This window comes from Gossypium raimondii, chromosome 5, assembly GCF_025698545.1.
Source record: "Gossypium raimondii isolate GPD5lz chromosome 5, ASM2569854v1, whole genome shotgun sequence".
Classification (NCBI taxonomy): domain Eukaryota; kingdom Viridiplantae; phylum Streptophyta; class Magnoliopsida; order Malvales; family Malvaceae; genus Gossypium; species Gossypium raimondii.
Genome location: NC_068569.1, coordinates 56,688,244 through 56,707,729, shown reverse-complemented (window position 1 = coordinate 56,707,729; position 19,486 = coordinate 56,688,244). Strand labels below are relative to the sequence as shown.

General features: G+C 29.3%; 1 protein-coding gene across 2 annotated transcripts; it reads left to right on the top strand.

Moving 5' to 3' along the window:
- The first annotated feature begins 1,667 nt into the window (after positions 1 to 1,667).
- LOC105768586 (WEB family protein At5g55860) lies at positions 1,668 to 5,440 on the top strand. 2 transcript variants are annotated; one of them, XM_012588584.2, is made up of 4 exons: positions 1,668 to 2,012; positions 2,286 to 2,366; positions 2,899 to 3,078; positions 3,410 to 5,440. In XM_012588584.2, the coding sequence occupies exons 3-4, from the start codon at positions 2,908 to 2,910 to the stop codon at positions 5,189 to 5,191; spliced, it is 1,953 nt and encodes a 650-aa protein (XP_012444038.1). In that variant the 5' UTR covers positions 1,668 to 2,012; positions 2,286 to 2,366; positions 2,899 to 2,907; the 3' UTR covers positions 5,192 to 5,440. The 2 variants fall into 2 exon arrangements, with proteins under 2 accessions (XP_012444038.1, XP_012444036.1); XM_012588582.2 differs by having other exon boundaries at positions 2,896 to 3,078.
- Positions 5,441 to 19,486: the final 14,046 nt, after the last annotated feature.

Below are 19,486 nucleotides of genomic sequence, written 5' to 3'. Positions count from 1 at the left end.
AAATGGACAAATCATTTCAATAACCAAAAAAGGGGGATTTCTTTATAAAAGATTGTGACATATGACACAGGTTTTTGTGCTAATTTACTCGTACTTTTATGATTTTTCAAAAAGGTCCAATTAGTAAATTATATTCAAATTTATTAAACTATTAGTAATTTTATAATTTGATCACTCAACTTAAAAGAATTACAAAATGATAATTAAACTATTTGAATTTTTTTTAAAAATGTTTGGTTAGCGGGTTCCAAGAGACGATTCGACAATTAATACGGTGGATATGTACCTATCGGCGAGTAGAAGAATATATTTTAGATCCAAGTCGATTTAATGATCAGTATTGGAGATTGAAGAAGAAAATTGTTTAGATTTTGGTTCGTAAATTCATGAATTTCAAAGTTGTTTCATGAAAAAAATTAAATTGTAGAAGAGAAAGGGAATGAGAGTTTTTTATTGGTGTAGACGGTGCAAACAGTGAAGGTCATACAATTCTAACAATCTTGTGATTTAAATGAAAACTTTCGAATAGTTCATTAACCGTTTTGTAATTTTTTGAAGTTGAGTGATCAAAATGTAAACTTAGTAATAGTTTAGTGACATTGAGTGTAGTTTACCCTAAAAAATAGGGATAAATACCAAAACTATACATGAACTATGTTTTCATGTGCAATTGTATATATAAACTTTGATTTTGTGCAATTTTATACGTAAAATTTGGATTTGATCTAATTCTTGTAAATTATTAACACAATTATTGATATAACATCATTTTATGTTTATATATTGCATACATAAATAATTATATTGATCTAATATAAAAATAAATTGATGTATTTATTTCTTTAAATGTGTATGAATAAATTAAAATTAAAATTTCAAATATACATTTAAACCACAATTAGAGTTTCATGTATACAATTGCACTAAATTAAAGTTCATATATACAATTGCACATTAAATTAAAATTTATGTATAATTTTGATATTTATTTCCCAAAAAAGAGAAAATGGTGTAATGAAATTCAACAAAATAATTTTAACAATGTTAACAGTTGAATTTGAATTATAAAATCTAAAAATAAAAAATTAAATCCATAAAAATAAAAGTATAGGAACTAAATTTTAAATTTACAAAAACAAAGGTATCTAAAATAAAAAAAGTAGCCGATTGAGTTTTAGCTCGATTAACATAGATATTGTTGTCAGTACAAGAAGATGTATATTCGAGTTCACTGAAGTGCATTATTAAAATCTATAACGAGGTAGTTCAAAAACAAAAAAATATCTAAAATAAAAAATATATAAAATTTTGCAAAAGAAAGAAAGAAAAATATAAGAAAACAAAAGGGATTGAAGACAAATTACAGCATGTGAGAGAGAGAGAGATCATATATAAAGGAAACAGCATCAGCCAACAAGATTAATAAGTGAACTCTTTTGAACATTTTTTAGTCATTTTCCTCATTTTTGTCACTACTCTCTTCTCCTCGGTGGTGGACTGAACGTGGCATCCCCCTTCCCCGTTCTACTCATTTACTAGTATCTTTCAGACAGAACTACCCTTTCATTTTAAGACAAACTACAACACTGTCCAAAAAGTACAGCCTTGGAAACCACATTTCCTTGTCTTTATCTCTCTCAATCAAAGGAAAAAAAGGAACAGTCTTTCCCTCTTTTCTCTCTCTTAAACAGCCTTTTTGCTGCTATATGAAAATTTTGTCTCAAAGACAGCTTTCGAATATTCAAGCTTTTCTCTCTCTCTAACTTGTATCAGTTTACCATTTGAATCCTTCAATAATACTAAAAGTGAAAGATAGTAAAGCTCTTCTTTTCCAAGAAGCTCCCCCCCTTTTTTAAAATCACATTTTCTTGGGAGATTCTTGTAAAAAGTTTGGATTTTCTTGGTGGGTTTTGGATTTTAAGTTGAAAGATTGAAAGGGTTTTTTGAGTTAAAAAAGTAGTATGACGATCAAGGAAGGTGATCATGAAGATGTAAATGCCTTTTAGAGAAAGGTGATTATTTGATTTTTGATTTGACCCTTTTGAGTTTTGATGATATTTCTTTTGTTGTTGGAATTTTTGTTAGTGTTTTTTTTTTTGTTGGGTTTAGCTTTTTATATGGTAAGTTATTTGTTCTTGTTGTGCTTTTCAAGTTTTGGCTTTTGCTAGGTTCTTTCCATTTCTTATTTCTATCAAGACTTGAAATGTCAATTTTGTCATGTTCTTGAATTCCCAGAATTTTTTTAAAGATATTTTCTTTTTTTCCCCCCTTTGATCTTGAGTCAGGGTTTTCTGGGAAAAAGATTAAAGCTTGGCATTCTGGATTAGGCTGTCTATTTGTTTGAAGATTTGAAAAGGATATTTAAGGTATGGTCAACTTCACTCACAGTGTTATCTTTATTATGATGTTGAAATCTTGATGCTATTAAGTAATTTAAAATTGTAATCTTAGTTTCATTGATGTTACTTTGTGGAGTTTTGGCTTAATAAGCTATGAATCTATGTTACTTGGATTCGCATCCGAGTGTCGGATATGGATGTCGGATACAGGTACTTTTAGGACAAACTATTGATCCTAACAATATAGCTGTGAGAAAATGCAAGAAGTTGTTCCTACTCTAGTATGTGATTGTGCTTTAGCATTACTTATTTAAGCTATGATAGATTTAGCCCTATGGGTTTGTGAGGGTTTTACCGGGCGTTTAGGTCATGATTTAGCCGGAACAACTGGTTCTTGCATGCCTTGATTCAAAGCGAGATAATTTCCTGCCACTACCATATAAAATTCATCTCGAGTGCATTAGATTTGTTTGAGATTATAGTTTGCATTGTTTTGGCTGAGACATGTTTGGTTGTTGGATGTTCTGTATTGTGATTAATGCTATTTTTTTCTTAGTAGGAAAGCATTATGGTTGCAAAGGGACGCCAGGATGGCACAGGCTCTGCAAAAGTGGAGGTTGGAGAGATAGATACTAGTGCGCCTTTTCAATCCGTTAAAGATGCTGTCACTCTTTTCGGTGAAGGTGCTTTCTCTGGGGAAAAACCCGCCATAAAAAAGTCAAAAGCTTATTCTCCTGAGGTAAATGACTCTTCAAACTTCTCTTCTTAACCTGAAATGTTGTTTCAAGATGTCACAGTTTGAAACTTTTGAGATTTGGATATGATATTTATTGCATTTTCATGTTTTTCTTTTGCTTTTATATTCGGATATGATATTGTTGGATACGGGTATGTGTCCATTATGGGTATGTTCAATTCTTTCCATGTATTTCAAGGGTCCTTGGAGGGTTTATCCTCACATTCATGTCCAAATATTTGTTGGACTGTTGGACATGATTGCTTCAAGTAGAATGAAGAGTTGGGGCAACATTGTTTAATTCTTGGTTTTTTCTTATTTTGTTGTTGAACAGAGAGTAGTGGCAAAGGAGACACAACTTCACGTGGCTCAGAAAGAGTTAAACAAGTTGAAGGAGCAACTAGAAAATGCCAAGACAACGAAGACTCAAGCACTCGCAGAGCTTGAAAAGGCTAAAAGTATGGTGGAGGAACTGACTTGCAAACTCAAAACCATTAATGAATCAAAGGATTCTGCAATCAAGGCTACAGAAGCTGCAAAGAGTCAGGCAAAGCATATTGAAGAAGCAAATTCTGATATTCTCCCGGGACCTGATGATGCTCGGAGCCAGGACTTGGAAACTTCTAGGGAGCAATACATGGCTGTGATTGCTGAACTTGATGCTGCGAAACAAGGATTGAGGAAGCTTCATCAAGACTGTGATGCATCCTTAGAAGCGAAAATTACAGCCATCAACTTGACGTTAGAAGCTAAACATTCAGCTAAGGCTAATATCGAGAAGATTGGGGAACTATCTAAGCAAATTTCATCTTTACAAGGATCAATTGGACAAGTGAAGCTTGCATCTCTTGAAGCACAGCAAGAACAAGCTAAATTTTTTGCCGAAAAGGACACACAGAGAGAACTATATAAAGCTACCATTGAAGATTCGAGAAAGAAGTTGCTTGCTTTAAAGAATGAATTTGACCCAGAACTTACGCGAAATCTTGAAGCACAACTGTTGGAAACAGTTAATCAGATTGGGGATTTGCAGAAGCAGATGGAAAATGCAAAGGCTTCTGATTTGGAGTCTGTACGAATTGTTACTTTGGAACTGGATGGAGCTAAAGAATCACTACAAAAAGTTGCTGAAGAAGAGAACTCGTTGAGAAGTATGGTGGAGTCTCTGCAGTTGGAACTCGAGAATGTGAAGAAAGAGCATTCAAAACTGAAGGAGAAGGACGTAGAAACGGAGTCCATTGCTGGGAATCTGCACGTTAAGCTTCAGAAAAGTAAATCCGAGCTTGAAGCTTTCCTTGTAGAGGAATCGAAAACAAGGGGTGCTTGTGAAGAAATGTTTTCTACCCTCCAACAGTTAACAGTGGAAGCGGGAAATGCACGGTTAGAAGCAACAGAGATGAAGAAGGAAGCCGAGAAATTAAAGTTGGAAGCAGAAGCTGCAAGAATTTCACTTGAGGAAGCCAGTAAGCAACTGAAAGCTGATTTGGAAGAAGCTGAAGTTGCTAAAGAAGCTGAGATAAGAGCACTTGATCAGATGAAGATGCTTTCCGAAAAAACAAGTGCTGCTCGTACCTCGACCTCGGAATCTGGAGCCAATGTCACTATCTCCAGGGAAGAATTTGAGGCCTTGAGCCATAAAGTGGAAGAATCCGATAATTTAGCTGAAATGAAAGTGGCAGCTGCCATTGCTCAAGTGGAAGCTATAAAGGCTAGTGAAAGCGAGGCCCTCAAAAGGTTAGAGGCGACTCAAAAAGAGATTGAAGACATGAAGGTTGCAACTGCCGATGCTTTGAAGAGGGCTGAGATGGCTGAAGCAGCAAAGAGAGCGGTGGAAGGGGAGCTCCGTAGGTGGCGTGAAAGGGAACAGAAAAAAGCAGCTGAAGCTGCATCCAGGATCCTAGCAGAAGCACAAATGTCAACTGAATCATCCCCACAACACTATAGACTTCAAAAGCCGAACCCACCAGAGAAAATTCAGGTACATAAGTTGGAAAAAGAGAGGTCTTCCATCTCGAAAAAAGTCCTTTTACCTAATATCAGCGGTATATTCAATCGTAAAAAGAACCAAATCGAGGGTGGATCTCCTTCTTATCTACCTGGTGAGAATCCTTTCTAATATTTTTGTACATTTATCAATGTTTTTGTTTGTGTGCATCTGTTTTGAGGAATTTAAAGTGGAATATATCCAAGGATTAGTTTGCAAGTACCATGGATTCCCTGTTAGGTTAAAACATGAATGCCGATGAAGCTTCGGTGGCAAGCAAACTTCAGGCCTTAAGAACAATGAATGGATGCTAGCATCCTCAATGATTTGTTCTTGGAGTTTTGGAACATGTTTCAAGTGAGGCTTCTTTTCATTTTGAGATTTTTGATGTTACAAATTTACATGCAACCTATGAATCATTTCTCAATAGAGAAAGATACATAATAATCAAAACTCAGATTTTGAGATTCGAATTTCAATATTTGTTCATTTTTAGAAAAAATATTTCAAAAATATGATTGGTGTACAATAACACATTTTGCTGGATTATGTTATTAGTCAGTCGTGGATTTAATTCTCGTACTTTAATTTGGTCAATTTTTAGTCTATTTATTTTTCAAAATTTGAAGTCTTGGTTTTCACTAAATTAAAACTGTTAATTCATTAAGTTTTGTTATTTTAAAATCTAATACGGTGAACATGTTATCATGTGTAATCTCATGTCGGCTTGTTAATTTCACATATTGCTCACTAAAATTCAGTTAATAGACTAATGACTCGTTTATGTTAAGATCGAAATTTCAAAATAATTTGAAAGTATAGGGGCTATGAATGATTCAATTGGAAAATATGAGCTAAATCTATAATTGTACATATATAGTACAAGACTAGTAATTGATTTTAAACAAATGGATTTAACTTTTGCTATTTGGGTCAAAAGTAGATGAATTAAAATTAATCAATTAGAAAAGTACATGGTTTAAAATTGATCGAATTAATGTATAGGGACTAAAATCACAATTTTCTCAAGGTACAATGATTAATAACATTTTGTAACATTTTAAAAATATTTGGCTTAAGAAGTCTTCAAAGTATTCTTAAAACATCAATTAAGCTCCTTCAAACTTTTTATACTCAATTGAGTCCTCTCATGGACAAAATTTATTAATTAAACCCATTGATTCTTAGATTTAAAAGTTGATGGTTAAATCCGAATCTTGTTGATATAGTTGTTAACGATGGTTGAATATGTCTGTAAACTTTTATCATTTCAGTCATTGCCATTACATACTTTTATTATTTGTCATTCACCATTAATTTGTCATTACATATATTCATTTTACTCACTCAATTTTAGTACGTTTTATTTTGGTCACTTATTTTTTTAGAATTAATTTAAATTTTTTAAAAATCCGAATTTTTACATGAAATTAAATTATTCAACTACTGACATGAAACCATATTTTTCATGTATAACTCAATTCCATGTAAAAACACAGGTTTTTCCTATAAAATCAAGATTTTCCTTTTACAAAAAATAAAAATAAAATGATAAAATGATATTTCCTCTCAAAATCTAAAGCTTCATTTAGTTTAAAAACAGGGATTTGTTTTCATTTTATTTCCTTGAAAAATAGAAAACATTGAAGAACTTGTGAATCTCATTATGTATCCACCATTATAAGCAATCAATTAAGTAGAGCATGCACCAAATTGTGGATTAGTAAAATGAAAGAAAAATGTAGTTGAGAAGGGATAAATAAAATTATGCAACACTTACACAAATACTCATATTTATATTATTAAAATATTTATATTTTATACTGTAAAACATTTATTACTAAATATTTATAAATTGTAATATGTTAATAAAATATTAATATAGAATTTCTAAATAAAATATTAAGAATATTACTTAAATATTAAAATTATTATTAATGTTATTTTTAGAAAAATTATAATATTTATTATATGATTAAATATAAATATAAATGTTTATAATACTAAAATTATAATATTAAGAATAATATTTTAAAAATTAAAGGTATAACTTTATTATCAATATAATAATATTTGTCTTTGTTCAAATTACTTTTTATATAAAAATCGAGTTACTTATAAGAAATTATTTTCGAAAAATAACATACGCTTTTAAAAAGGGAAGACAATTTTAAATAAAGTCATTTTTGGACTTATTCAAATTATTTCCGTTGACCAGTAACTTTTTAATATATTTATTTATCATTTAATTATGTTTAAATAAAATTGTTAGTATTTATTTATAACTCCTCTACTAGTTTTTAATTTGTTCAATGATGATGTGTCATATTATCATTTATTAATGATATATGAAACTCAATTACTAACAATGCATGTGTGTTGGATAAAAAGCAAATGGATGAACCCCATATATTGGCCTGATGGTTAGGGTGTTCATCGTTCCAGGTGTGGCTTGGGTTTGAGTCGCGCTAGTTGCGTTGCTGTTTAGGGCTTTGCCCTTCTCTTGTAATTCACCAAAAGAAAAAGCAAACGGATCATTTTTGTCAAAAATTTCATTTGTTAAAAACTTCAATTATGTAACTAACGAAATAACTAGACAGAGTAAGAAAACAAGGGCCAAATCCACAACAAATTTCATTGTCATTTCCAGACAATATCAATTAACATTGCCCCACCAGCTTTGAATGGACTCAATTTCATTATTATCTATATATAGATAAAAAGAAAGAAGACAATACTATAGATAAGAGAAAGCATTATAGGTAATTTAAATTTATTAAATATTATCCAATTGAGTCTTAACTCGATTGGCATGAATATTATTGTCAATGTAGGAGGATTGGGTTCGAGTGTAATGAAACACATTATCCTCCTATTTGTGGGTTGAGAAGGGACTATAAATAGTTTTAAACATCATGTAAACAAACAGATATGATCAGAAACTTGTAATGAGATTATTAAAAAATTATTAAATATTATATATAAGATCCAGAAATTTTAATTTCATCTTTTAATTACTGCTAAGACTTAATTAGTGTGTGAAAGACTGAAAATTGGGTATCCATGTATGACCCACTTTGACTTGTTCAACTTTCTTTTCTTTTCTTTTTTTTCTAGAGTTTGTTCATACCAAATTCTTGAATGCACTATTTAAAAGTCAATCCCAAAATTTAAATTTCTTTGAAATTGCACTATGCAATTTTAATTATTTTAGTATAATTCTGATTTTAGTCTCGAAAATTTATGATTTGATCCCTTTATTTTACTTGATATAATTTTTATCTTTTTATTTTATAATATTATTATTAGTTCTAGATTAATAATATTGGTAATTGCTATCGCTAAAGTGATGACATGAAAAGAAAAATATTGTTATCCAATAACACAATTAGGGTCACATGAAAATTCAATCAACCATATTAAACCAATAATAAATTTACATGTCACCAAATACTTAAAGTTGTTGTTTTTATTTAATTTTCACGTATCACTTCAACGACAAAATATTTTTCTCAACCAACAACAATAACTATCGGTGTTATCAATTTAAATTTACTAATAATTTAATAAAAAATATTAAATTATGTCAAATTAAATTTGAGAGATTAAATTACAATATTTCAAAAACTAAAACCATAATTAGCTTTCATCTTTAAACATTACAGAGCGGTTTCATAATCCTTTTAAAATGATGAAATCATAAATTAATACATGATAAAATTATATTTTGACCTTTCAGAAAATTATAATATACTCATATTTGACACTCACCTTATATTTATGAATATATTAGAGGTCATTAAATTATGATTTTTTTCAATCTTTCAACTATGAAAAGTTACAAAATAGTCATTTAACAATTCAATTTTATCTTTCTTAATCACCAATTGACTAACATAAAAATGGAAATACCCAAAATCTAAGTTAGTGGGGTGATCAAAGAATACAAAATTGAATAGTTGAGTGACCAATTTGTAACTTTTATAGTTAGTGACGAAAAATGAAATTTACTATTTTGTAATTTTTTATAATTAGGTGATATAAAATTATTAATAATTGGGTAGATACTAATAAATATAGAAAGGTTGAAGATGGAAAATGTCTGGTTATAGTATTTTATATAAATAACATAATATACAAATTATTAGCTTTATAAAGTGAAATCAATGAGTTGAATGATTGCTTGGTGTTGGGACGAATGAGAAATATGAGAAAACAAGGGCCAAATCCACAACAAATATCATTGTCATTTCACGACAAATATCAATGAACATTGCCCCACCCTTTGACAACACCCACCTTTGAATGGACTCAATTCCATTATCTCTTCATGTTGTAATTACATCATCAAAGGATCGATGTTATATCAATTATTAAAATTGTTAGTTTAATCGCTAAATGACATCTCAAATCTTGCGTAATATTATTTAAAATAAATGTTTTAAAGAAAAGTAAAACGTTACCGCATAACTTTTAAAAGTAAAAACTAAAGATAAAGGAAAATCGAAAGAGAGAGAGAGAGAGCGACATAGCTTTTGTAAAAGCTCCGAAAATCTCAAAATCAAGATTTTTACAATATTTATTTTTCTTTAAACTTTTCATTTTTTAAACTATGCCACGTAAGATTTGACATCTTATTTAATGGTTAAATTAATGATTTTAGTAATGAAGGACCTTATTGATATAACCTCCATAGTTTTTTGTTGCATTTAAAATGTTTTAAATTTTAGATGAATGTTATAGTTTATGGATGTATGGTGTAATTAATTCTTTATTAAATATCATATTTAAAGATAATGACATGAATTTGTAATGACCTGGTTTCCATTTGTATCAGAAATTACAGTTTCATGACCTCATTTCTATGAAACAACTTCGTAAATATTAAATAAAGATATTTGTGGAGTTATTATTTAGGTGAATTAAATTTTGGATGGCCAATTCGGCCGAAAATGTGGTTAATTAAGGCCCATGGACTAAAATTTAAAGTCCTATCTTTATAAAATTTTAATTAGGAAATAGCTTGAGAATTTAAATTGCAATTAACTAAAGGTTAAAAAAACAATTAGACCATGTTAAAATGTGTGTTAGTGGACAATGTGATTGGGTAGTCATTAACATAAGTAAATTAAGCTTTGTTTAATTAAATTAAGGTTAATTAACTTATTTAACAAATTAATCCCACTATATAAATCAAATTTCAGTGGAAAGAGAGAGGGATTCATCTTCTCCAATTGAATTGAAGAAAATAAGAAAGGCTTAATGTCATTTTAAGGGTTTTCAAGCTTTTAGCTTTAATTTCAAGTAAGTCCCTAGCCACTTTTCTTTTGATTTTTATAGATTTCTGATCTTGGAAGATCGATTAAGCTAACTTAAGGGTCAATTTGATCAGTTAGTGAAGTTTTGTTGAGATGCCATTATTGAGAATTGAATGTTCTAGGTGTTAAATTGATAGAACTTAAGCTCAGTTAAAGAAAATGACTAAATTGTAAAGCTTAATTGTTAGTTTTGTACATCAAGGACCAAATTGAATAAAATGTAAAATTGAAATGAAATTTCTATAGCATTAAGAAATAGGATGTCCTTAATGAGTAATTATGAAATCATATTTCAATCCGAAGCTTTGGATTGAAAGTTATGTTTGTCTTAGGTTTATGGACTAATTTGAATAAATCGTAAAATATGCTTGATTTTGTGATTGATTTTGATTTGAATGGAATTTTATAATATTATATATTTTATGATTTTATTTAGCTAACGTTGACATGAAACCATCGAGGGGAAAGGGAAATCGAAAATCGACGACGAGTAGCTTAGAATTTCGATTTGTATTTCTATGATTCGGGAACCATTTATTTTCTGCATGTTCATGTCATTTTGCATTATATGGTGTTGAAGTGAGTTATCGATGTTTATTTGAGTTGAATTGATATGCTTAAGATTGAATACCGAGATTAAGGATTTAATTGAATAAAAAAGAGAATAGTATGATTTAATTGATATGTGTTTATTGGTATGAAATTGAGTTGAAGCATGTTGTGTTATATGATAAAATGATAAATTGAGAATGGAAGAATGTGAATTGAACTATATTTAATGAATTGGAAATTGGTTACCCTATTAGCTGTTTGGATCAAGTTAGATATAGTTGGCATGCCATAGGGTCAAATTATTGATTGCAAACCATCGTTTCTAGGCAACCCGAGGTGGTAGATTGTACATATAAAGTCATCGTTGTCAGGCAGCCTGGGGTGATAGATTATTCAGATTGAGAAAACTATCGTTGTTGATCAACTCGGGGTGGTAGTATGTATATGTATAGCTTTATCGTTGCTAGGCAAGCTAGGGTGACGGATCCGTCCATTTTGAGTCTGTGTTAGGTTAATAGGGTTAAAAACATATGAATTGGCTAAGTGATGCAAGATAAATTGTGATTGGAATATGATATTCATCAATATGCGAAATGAATTGAAACGAGCCCTAGGGGCCTATCGAGTAATAATGAGCTTGTGGACTCCGAAATGACTGCAATGGTAACATGGAATTGAGTATAAATATATGTATAAATAAATTCAAAATGATGAATTTATACTTGTGAAATGAATGGTATGATTAGATGCTTATGTGATGAATTGAGTTGCAAAAATGAATATGTATGAGTTAAGTAGAAATGATAGTTTTGACATGAATATATAAATGAATTGGCATGTAAGATTGGTATAAGTACGACTCTATGAAATTGAAAGTGTTTAACATGAAATGACATGAGATTAGGTTAGGAATTGAATGTGTGCATTTTGCATAAGCTTGTTATATTGTCTTGAATAATACATTTACCACTGAGCATATTTGCTCAGTGTACGGTTTGTTTTTTCCTGTGTGCAGATAAAGTAGATTCCGATAGTTCCAGTAGTTGATCCAATATCCAACAATCAATCCCCAACTCAAAAAAGTTTGTATAACTCCTATTTTGTTCTAATTTTGGCATGTACCTTGGTTGAGTAAATCTTGGTGTGTTTTTAAGTTCATGTATCCACTAGAGGTAGGACTTAAAGGTGTAAATTTGGTCAAATGATTACAGCATGTTCTTCAATCCTATGTATATATGGTTTAAATGGTATGGAATGCTATAAATGTTAATGACCTTAGTGAATTTAGGTCTAAATGTATATGTTTTGAATTAATTGCACTAGATGGTTAGCTTATATGTGATAATGCATTGGCATAATGTTGAATAAGGTATTGAAGTCCATAAACTGATACTAGAGAGTTGCATATGTTGGCTGATTATGAATTGATTGTGCTTAGTAATTGTGGAAAAGTTGTAGGTTGATATTCATTTAGAAATTGAAGAAACAATATGTGACGTCGCGACATCAAACGAGTATCGTTGCGACAAGATCAGGGCTCCAGGCCACGGCACGACGAGGAACCCCGTCGCTACAATAAGGACAATTCAGTATGTTACATCATGATGAGAAGCGCCCGAAGTTGTGACATCAACTCGATATTTTGAATTTTTTATAATTTGGTCTTATCTCGATCTCGTGTTAATTTTGGAGCTTTCGTAAGCTCGTATAAGACCTGAGGATAATTAATATCGTATCATATGCTTAAATTACCTAAATTTTCATGTTAAATGGTGTTTATCGAATATATTTTTAATTGTAGTTGCTTTGGCAATGAATGTGACACCTTGTATTTCAGATCGTTCGTACAATCAAGTCGAGTATAGGGTGTTACAGAATTATACTAAATTTTTTTATACAAGGAGCGAGGGATAGAGGTAACACATTTCGAATTTGTGCTAAATAAGTGTCTAACAAGAGCTTTAATCACCTCCAAACAAATCAAGACTATATTGAGAATTTTATTTTAGTGTTTAATTACTACTAAAACATATTTGATAAAAGTGTGGAAGGCGGAAAAAAATTTATAGATGTCTGACCTTCACATAGGCATGTTTGACATACATTCAAGTTAGACATGTTCCGCTTGTTGACTTTTATAGTCGAATCAATTTAGATCAAATTTAGATTTGAGTTGATTGAGCCTAATTTTTAAATATTCAAATAAAAAATTGACACATCTAGATTGATTACTTCCACTTGTTCAATTATTTTTCTTCTAATATTTATGCATGGAAAATTCTTGAATTCACAATCAATCCAAAAGTTTACATTTATTTGGGATTTTCCCTATGCAATTACTTTTATCTTCAAATTTTATTCATTTATATATATTTTTTTGTAATTTTAAATTATAAAGAAAAAACTACTAATCTTACTAGACCTTTTAAATATAAACAATACAACAAGCAAATATGTAACATCTCACACTTGACCTAGTCACCAGATCCAAATGTGTGATGTCACATTATGTTATTGAAACAACTTAGGCTAACTTAATGCTTAAACACATCATTTAGTGACCAATTATCGTTCATATCAGTTTAATCATCAATTATAATCACACACATACACTTCTATTGTACAACATGCTAATTTTTCAAGTTGTGAAGTCGTGCTAGGTCAATTTAGGAGTTAGAACTCAAATTCAAACTCAATTATCAATTTTTAATATTATGTCTCGAGACATTGAAATTCATGTCTTGAGACAAGGTCTTTCACGTGCCTCCCATATTTTTTCATTTATTTTAGTTTTAATGTTTGGCTATCTCGAGACAAGAGGTTCTTGTCTCAAGACTTGGAACAAGGCAAATGAATTTAGCTTCAATGTGCCCTTGTCTCGAAACAATCGAGACAAAAGCCACTCTATCTCAAGACATATGTCCAATTGTCTCGAGACTATAACCAATACAATATCTCAAATGGCACTTTTTTTATGATTAGGGTCTTGAGACATTTTCTTCCTATCTCGAGACTAAATGGTAAAATAACCTAAATTGTTTATTTCAGTGCATTCTAACCTTAGCCAAAATGTGCCTAAACTTACCCAAATTTTATACCAAATTAAAAAAAAAATCAATATACCACATTTTATCACATTCACACATCATTTAAACCAAACATTCATTGCAACACAATTTAATACAATTTAGTTTATAAATTATCACTCAAGTTAATGCTTATCACCTACTATTTCAAGCATCCAAAATCTATCATTAAAACATTATAGGTCAAGTTATTAAAATGAACCCAAAGACATCAAGAATGAAAATAAACCACAAGACCAAATCTAGGTACATGTCATTAACTAAGTATACAATTCGGAAGAAACCCAAATTTAATCCAAACTGGGCTGAACTATTAGCCTTGGATGCGTTACAACTTTGACCTAACATAACTTGCCAAGACCTGCACCTATACATGAAAACAAACATAATTGTACGCTAAGTATTGAATACTCAATAGCGCTAATATAATTCAAATTTAATATATAGTTAGATTAAACTAATAACAAATATACAAAAGTATAATGTTATATAACACTACTTCATTCTTTCCCTTTTCATAATAGAATCAATGGTTAAAAATTAAATGAAATTATAATCTCACCCTATGATTTCATACCAACTTTCCAAGGATCCATATCACCTTCCATATATTATGATCAATATTTTCCATTACTTTCACATGTATACATTGTATATTTGCATATTATTTATTCATATAGTCCTCAACTTCTCAATCTCTATAATTCACCATACAATGTTTATTTTGATAATTCATGATTTCATATAATAGCATATTCCATACTCAATATGTCAATTCATTATAATTATTGATCACTTGCTCATTTTGGCCCTTGTTAACTGACGATAGACATTAGAATGGATACTGGGATCTCTACATAACGAGTAAGTCCACGACCCTCAAGGAATTAAGACTTTTTTTTTTTATTTTTCTATCCCAAGTTGCCTAGTAGCGATGGCTTTTAATATTTGCCCACTACCCTCTGGGAATTGGAGCTAATAAATCAATGATAACAATGACCTTATGCATGCCAATTATACTAGAACTACATCTAGCATTGTTTAATGGGGCATTACCAATTATAACTATCATCATAACACATATTATCATAGTTAAATATCAAGATCTCAATATTTCATCAATCAAGCTTGTATACATATAAATTTCCAAAATCAATCATCTATAACATGACTCGGACATTCACAATATCAAATTAATCATTTCCGAAGCTTTTATGGAAAGGTATAGTTACCTTGGCATTTATTTCATGTTCGATTATATCAAATAGCTAATCAACGCAACATCATAGTAGCACAAATCGCGATATCTACTTGACATTTGCCTTTTCCTTTCCTTTTGCCTTTGACATTAAAACATCGTTTCTAGCTATGTTCAATAATACGTTACAGAAACGTCGTTAATTATACCCTTAAAACACAAAAATAATAGAAGGTTTAAATATGCCAAAGGTTCCTGTACTCTTTCAAAATTTAAATTTTAGTCCCTATACTTTAATTTCGAGATATTGAGTCCCTGCACTTTTTTTATTTAAAAATATTGGTCCGTCGTTTAATCTTGCCATTAAAGTTAACAATGTCAAAGGTAAAATAACCTCTTTAGCTCTTAACGTTTGTAGTTTTTTTTTTATCAATTTGATCCTTACACTTTCAAAACACATAAAAAATTTTAATTTTTTTTTCATATCTTAAATAAAAAATTAAAAAATAATAAAATTTATGAGAAAAATAAAAACTCTTTAAAATTCAAAAAATAAAAAAAATATTTAAAATATAAACAAAAATTTTAATGTTCAATATTATTTAAATTGGACTAGACTAACCAATCAGATAGGAAACTGGTTGGGGTATCAATCCGACGAGAGGTAAAAAATTGGTTGACCCACGAACTAGTACACATTGGTTGAACCAAGCTAAAAAAATCAATTGAACCAATTGTTGAACATATTTCAAACTGGTTTGACTAATTGGTTCCTAGAACGTCAAGTCTAACGGGTTCAAAGCAAATAAAATATTTTAAAAAAAGATATATAAAATCGGTTCAATTGCTAGTTCAACTGATTTTTTTTAGTCTGCTTCAACTAGTACATACCATTTTGCGAGTCTATCGATTTTAAATTTTAAACTTTTTTAGCTCTCAACATTTACAGTTTATTGTCAATTTAGTTCATACACATTAAAAATATATAATTTTTAAAATTTTAATTTTTCTTATTTTAAACAAAACATAAAAATTTAAAAAAATTTATATTTTTAAAAATAAAATAAATAAAAACTATTTAAAAATCAAAAATAAAAAGAAAAAGAAAAAGAAAAGATTTTTTTAAATATAAAAAATTTCATAATTCAATTTATGTAAACCAGACTGGGCTGATTGGATTAAGACCCAGGCAGGGTATCGGTTTGGTGAGAGGTAAAAAACTAGTTGACCGGTGAATTGGTATGGACTAGTTGAACCTGGGTAAAAAACCAGTTGAACGGGCAGTTGAACCAATTTTTATATATTTTTTTATTTTTGATGTTTTAATAATTATTTGCTTTGAACTGGTCATTCTGGGAACCAGTAGGCCAAACAAATTCAAAATCAGTTCAATTGATTTTTTAACATGGTTCAACCAGTCCATACCGATTCATGGGTCAACCGATTTTTTACCTCTCGTAGGATTGATGCCCTAATCGATTTCTCGCTCAATTGGTTGATCCGGTCTAGTTTAAATAACATTGAATTTTAGAATTTTTTATATTTTTAAAATCATTTTTATATTTTTAATTTTAAAGAGTTTTAGTTTTCTCATTATTTTTTATTTAAAAATATGTTTTTATTTTTATTAAAAATGAAAATAAAATAATTTTAATTTTTTAAAAAATTTAAAGTACTTTAAAGGGTAAGGACCAAATTGACAAAAAATGTAAATGTTGAGAGCTAAAAAATTTATTTTACCTTTGACACCGTTAACTTTAACAGTAAAATTAGATAAAAGGACTAAGATTTTTAAATAAAAAAAGTACAGGGACTTAATGTCTCAAAAATTAAAGTATAAGGACTAAATTTTTAAATTTAAAAGGAATATAGGGACCTTTGGCACATTTAAACCCTAATAGAATCAAACATGAATGCATTAAATTCAATTTGGTCCCTTAAAACTCTAATATCCGAAAACCCCGTATCTCTCAATTTTCCCTATCAAATCAAAATCCAACTTCGTATTTAATCATTAAAAGCCTCAAGCTTTCAACCTATAACATAAATTTTTAACAGCTTTAATTTTATTCAGTTTGGTCCTAACAACATAACCATTAACTTTCAATTTACTTTCAAGCTACTCATTTCATCACCAACATATTTACTACAACATCAAGTTTATTCATTAATGGCAACTAACACAAATAATAATTTTCTAATCTAACACTGTGTGCTAGTATTAACTACATTTATTACCCCTAGATTTTTGGTTTGAAAATGGGGAGAAAACTAAACAAAATTTTCTTCCTCCTTTAGCTTGGATGGTGAAATGACATGAGAATGAAAATGCCCTTTTTCTCTTTCCCACTAACTTATGTATATACATATATAATTAAACTAAATGGATTCTAGTGTTGCAAATCAAATGGTATTAATTAATGAATGGATTTGATGGCAACACCAATAAAGTTTAATAAAATCTTTTCATTTATTTATTTATTTTTGGCATTGTTGCTAATGTAAGAAGATGTAAGTTCGAATGCGTTGATCCTTCTATATATGAGTTGGGGAGAGACTATCGGTATAGTTCTAGGCATTGTGTCAACAAATTAAATATAATCGAAACCTATAATAAAAAAAATGACAAATTTAATTTTTTTTTGTTTTAGGGAAAAAATTTCAATTAAGTCTTTGATTCCTTTTTCAAAACATTCAAAATTCAATGATGACAAGAAAGAGTTAGGTTACATCTTTGTTGAAATTTTCATTTCTAAGGGTTGAATACTTCAACCCCCCTCCCCCACTCCCCATGCAGATATTCTCTTAGAATCAATGAAGATTCTATTCTTCTTACATATACATATACATATACATATACATATATATTCTTATTAAGGATATTGTTTAGTATAAATATATCTAAATTTTCATTTTTTTTATAAAATATTCTAAAAAAATCCAAATAAAATGTTGTGTTAAAAACACATCCCAAAGGAAGACACTGTCTACATCAAACTACATATCTTCCTTTATATATGAAAAAGTTTCCAAAGGGAGTTCCCCACCAAGCTTTTCAGTAGATAAGTGTTAAAAAGAGGTCCAACTCATCTCAATCCTAGATGTCTGATCTTATTCATCATTGCTGTTCTAAGTTTCTTTTAAATATTTAATATCATATTATTTTTAATTATAAAAAAAATAAAGATGTGGTCACACAGTTTGAATCATGTCAAACGAGTATATGATAAGAATTTTAACCACCACCCTGTACAAGTTATGTAATTTATTATATTTTAAATATATAATTTATAGAAGTTGATTGAGTCTTAGTTTGATTGACATCGATATTATTATCAGTGCAGGAGGATATGGATTTGAGTGTGCTGAAGAGCATTAGCCTCCTAAGCATTGTATAAAAAAGAACAGATACGATAAGAATCTATAATGATATTAATGTTTAATATATATAATTTACAGAATTGCATTATATCTAATATTGTTAGATTTGATTATAATTGAAACTAGACTGAGCCGTCTAGTCAAATTGATTAGATCGAGAATCAATTGGTATACCAGTTCGAACATATCCTCCTACATTGATAATAATACTTATACTAATCGAACCATAACTCAATCGACCACACATGATAATAATAAAATCAACACAGAATTAAAGATAGTCCACATAAATTTAATTTTTTTAGAATTATTACTTAATTAAGTGAAAGTAAAATGGTCCATGACATGTCCAAAGCTTGATCATTAATAACAACAATATCAACCACAAACCATAAAATTAAAAGCAAAAGTAAAGCTGTTTGATTATGGACCACCAAAATTTAAAAAGGAGGCCCTTAAAGAAGTTTAGGTCTTAAATAGGAAAACAAACATCTTTTTTTCTCACTAAAAAGTAAACATTTTTTTCTTTCCTTTCACATGTATATATTTTGGGTAAATTACATTAATGATCATTTAATTATTATTAAATTTGTTTTTAGTCATTTAATTTTATCTTTGTTGGTCACTCAACTATATTAATTTTTCGGATATTTTGATAAAAAATGACAAAATCAAATAATTGAATGGTTATTTTGAAATTTTATTTCATAATTTTTTAAAATTAAATGATTAAAAAAATTTATTAATAATTGAATGATGTAATTTATTTTTTTATAAATTATTAAATATTAAATCAAGAGCATTGTCGTATTCTTAAGGACAAAACAGTATTCATGCATTGAAATTATTGAACCATCCCCTCCCAAACCCAAAAAGCTACTTTAACTTTGAC